The sequence below is a fragment of the Notolepis coatsorum genome (assembly GCF_963971535.1).
Source record: "Notolepis coatsorum genome assembly, chromosome: 7".
NCBI classification, from domain to species: Eukaryota; Metazoa; Chordata; class Actinopteri; order Aulopiformes; family Paralepididae; genus Notolepis; species Notolepis coatsorum.
In genome coordinates, this window is record NC_140171.1 from 104523250 (window position 1) to 104527163 (window position 3914).

The 3914-nt window shown below is 47.5% G+C and overlaps 1 protein-coding gene across 1 annotated transcript; it reads right to left on the reverse strand.

The window, feature by feature from the left end:
* Nucleotides 1-885: 885 nt before the first annotated feature.
* LOC311231714 (zinc finger CCHC domain-containing protein 12-like) lies at nt 886-2115 on the reverse strand (the record flags this gene model as incomplete). Its single annotated transcript, XM_084318340.1, has 1 exon — nt 886-2115. The coding sequence occupies one exon, from the start codon at nt 2113-2115 to the stop codon at nt 886-888; it is 1230 nt and encodes a 409-aa protein (XP_084174466.1).
* Between the last annotated feature and the right edge of the window lie 1799 nt (nt 2116-3914).

Genomic DNA, 3914 nt, shown 5'->3' on the forward strand with positions numbered 1-3914 from the left:
AGGGTCTGTCGGTAGTTCTGCGTCAAGTGTCTTGAGGGACTGGACACTCATGACTGCATGTATCTCGGCTATCACAACCTTCGGGGACAGGGTGATATCGTGGTCGGACTCGTTCTTGAGGATGACTGTATACAATGTGGCAGTTTTCGTGGTAGCTCTGCTACGCCATCTGATACCAGTATTCCACCTGGCAAGGCCGTTGACCTTGGGGACTCTATCATCACCCATCTTCCTGCGTTGGTTGCTCTGCAACTCACTAATCCCTTGAGGACTTTGGTCTGACCTGGAGCGATAGTTTCAGGGTCTTTGCTATGTAGTTTCACTTCGCCCATGCTGGAATCCGCAGACTGTTTATGTCTGGCTCCAAGGGTATTCAAGACTACCTTGTAGCCGTATGGCAGGGATTGGTAGTTCCGAGATGTGGTGTCTGCGTACTGCTTGTACAGGATATCTAGGGCGTTTGTGCCTATCAGCGCTAATGACAGAGAGGAGCGCATATCAGGCACAATCAGCGCTAGGGTGGGCGCTTCGATGTCTACTCCGAACATGCTCTTGGGAAACTTGATTGTAGTCTCGACGTAGCCGAGGTAGGGAATTTCCTGACCGTTGGCTCCTTCCACTTCAAGCAGGTTGTATAAGGAGTGGATGGGTAGATGAGACATGTTCTCTTGATAGAAGGAATTCGGGATCGTTGTCACTTGGGAGCCTGTATCGAGTAAGCAGCTGCACTCTTTACCTTCTATGGTTACTTGTGCAGTGCATTTAGCTCCAACCAGTCCTTTTGGTAGGGCTACTTCTTTGGTATGGGAGGCCGAGCACATATTGGAGCCACGCCACGTCTCTCTCGTGACTCAGTTTCCGCCTGTCCCTCAGCAGAAACTGTCTTTAGTTTAAATCAGGCTTGGAGGCTTTGTTTTCAGCGTTCCATGCATGCTGTTTCTCCTCTAGTAATTTCTTTTTCGAGACCACCAGAGAGGGGTTTGGTTCACTCTCGCAGTGGGGTCTTATGTGTCCATCTTCTCCACATCTGAAGCAATACCAGGGTCTTGGTCTATTGCTTGTGTAGTTCTTTGGGTTTGGAGTCTCTGACTTTTGGGACTTGGAAGTACCTCTGTCAGTCGTCGGCTTTGGTTTAACTGATGCCGGGGCTTCTTGCTTGGGAGCTGGCCTCGCTTGTCTTCTCTTGTTGTCGTTCGATATTCTTGTGAGCTGTGTCTGTAGGTCTGCAACTAGAGCCTTTAAACTTTGGACTTCGGAGCTGGTGTCCGGAATCGGCTGTGAAGTGCATTCCTCTTCGCATTGGTTCCAGATGCCCTGGTAGTTACTCGATACCCTTGGCTTTGAAACGTTGAGGTACTGTCTCATGCGGCATTCTTTGGAAGAGCGCTTGTCTTCTGCTGTGCGGAGTAACAGGAGGAACTCTGCAAAGGTAGGTGGGTTTCTCTTCCTCTGTTCTAGCTGCAGCTCGGTTATCATGGTGTTGTCCCAGCAGCCTCTGATGAATTGTCTTAGAAGTTGCTGATCAAGGTCGGTTGCAGCTACTCCTCTTCTGTAGGTGGTGTTCAGCATCACCTGTAGTCGTGGAAGGTAAGCTGAAGGTTTCTCTCCATTGTTTTGCATTGTATGGAGGAACTTTGCAAAAAGGTCATCTCCATCTTCGACGGTTCCGAAGGCGGAGTCGAGGATCTCCAGGTACATTCCTGGGGGACATTCAGGTGTCAGGTGTCTTATGATGTCAATGGCGGGTGCCATGAGTTTCCGGGACTTGTGTAGATCAGACAATTTTGTGTCTTTGAGAAGAAGCCCCACATTGGAACGCCATGTCTCGTAGTCTACTTCTCTGTCGGGCCGAGGTCTTTGCCCAGAGAAGAGTCTGAGTCTCAGTGATGCTTGGCTGTGCATGGCTGAGTCTTCGCTTCGCACTACGTACTCCACAATCATCTTTTGCACCTCCGGTGGGTTGACATCGGAGAGTCTCAGAGCAGGTTGTGCATTCTCTTGAGAGCGCGCTGGTGAAGGAGACCGGCTGTGCTCTTGTCGGACTTGCTGCCCTGGGATTGTTCTGGGTGAGGGGCTAGCTTGTGTTGCAGCCTCTGGAACATGTTGGTCTGCCATTTCGAATAATTCCCCACCTGCTTCTTCGTCGAATAATTCCCCACCTGTTTCTTCGTCAGTTTGGGGTTCAGGATCGTTCAGGGTGAGGCCGTCGCCGATGGTGGAGAGTTCTCTCCTGAGGACTTCCGCGAGGTCTTCGCCACTCAGTTTCGCTATCTCTTTTAGGTCTGAGAGATAAGTCTGTGTAGCCGTCTTGCTGACTACAGGTCCATATATACGCTGGCTAAGTCTCTAATGAGGTAACTAGCGTTGGCCGTGTTTAGTCGGTAATTGGAAAGTGCTTGCACGGCTTCGCTACTTTCGTATTCTATAATAACGGCACGGTGGTGTAGTGGTTAACACTGTCGCCTCACAGCAAGAAGGTCCAGGGTTCGATTCCCGCTTGGGGCCAGGTTTCCATGATGCCAGGTACCCAGGTGGGGTATCTCCCAGGCCTTTCTGTGTGGAGTTTGGATGTTCTCCCTGTGCTCGCAAGGGTTTCCTCCCCGATAAGATAAACCCAATGGAAAAACATGCACAACAGATCGCTAACGCTGTGGCCTTGACGAAGACGGACAGGAGCACTTGGATTGGTCCCCGGGGCGCGGCTCACGTTGACGCCCTATCTGCTCCCGGCTGCCCATGGGAGGAAGGACAACGGGATGGGAAAAGTGCAGAGAGACATTTCATCGGCGACTCAGTGCATGTGTGTGTTCCTGTGGGTCGCCCATCTCCCGTGTGTGTTAAACTGCATGACAAATAAAATACTTCTAGTCTAACAATTATTATTATTATAACACGTGGTTCTGGCTCTGACTCGGAAGGGTCTACGAGGAGCTTTCTCCGAATGGAGCCGTGTTTCACCAGAAAGTCATTCAGTTCATCGTCAGTGGTAATATCGGTTATACCCCTGACTATGACCGAATTAGGGATTTTCACGCTGCTAGTTTGATCTACGTCCATCGCTACACGCTATTTAAGTTTCTGACTTAAAGACTGGTCCTCTTAATTGTGATATACTCCTCCTGGCTGGCTCGCCAAATTTATGTAGCACTTGTGTCACCTACTTGTAACAGCTGTTCGCCACAGGCACAGTTCTAGGTACGAAACGAGGAGAGGAGTAATGTGCACAATTAAAAAATAGTGAACTAGAGACAGAATTATAACAATAACCGGTTTATTAATTAAATGCGCGCTAGCTAGACATACAGACATACAGATGTAAACGGTAGTGGTGAAGTATCCCTTTTAGGTTCTTTCAATAACCTCTCCTTTAATTAAGGAGGGTTAGTTCGATATCAAGTCCTAGATTGATTAGATCAACACATTAGGTTTGGTTCAGACGTCTCTGAGGTTATCTCTAGCTAAAAGCTAGGTTCAAGGTTGGATATTGGATGTATCCTTTTATCATCAGTAAACTCTATTTCAGTTTATCATTTCAATGGGTAAATGTTTAAACTTATTAATTTAAACCTTTAAATGTGCAGGGAACGCAAATACCTTACTAGGTGAAATGCTCCTTTAAACTCTTCCTTTGAAGGTGTAACACAACAAAAGTACCAAATGGAATATTCTAGGTTATGGGAATGCAAATACCTTATTAGGTGAAATTACCCTTTAAACCTTCTTTCTTTACAGGAGAACCATCAGTGATTCAACTATAATCAATGTCATCGATGGGATTCAAGTATCTTATTGGGTGTAATTACCCTTTAACTCGTCCTCTTTACAAGAGAACATCAGTAGATCAGGTATCTTACTGGGCGTATTTACCCTTTAAGTCTCCCTTCTTATAGGAGAATATCAATAGTTGAAGTAGC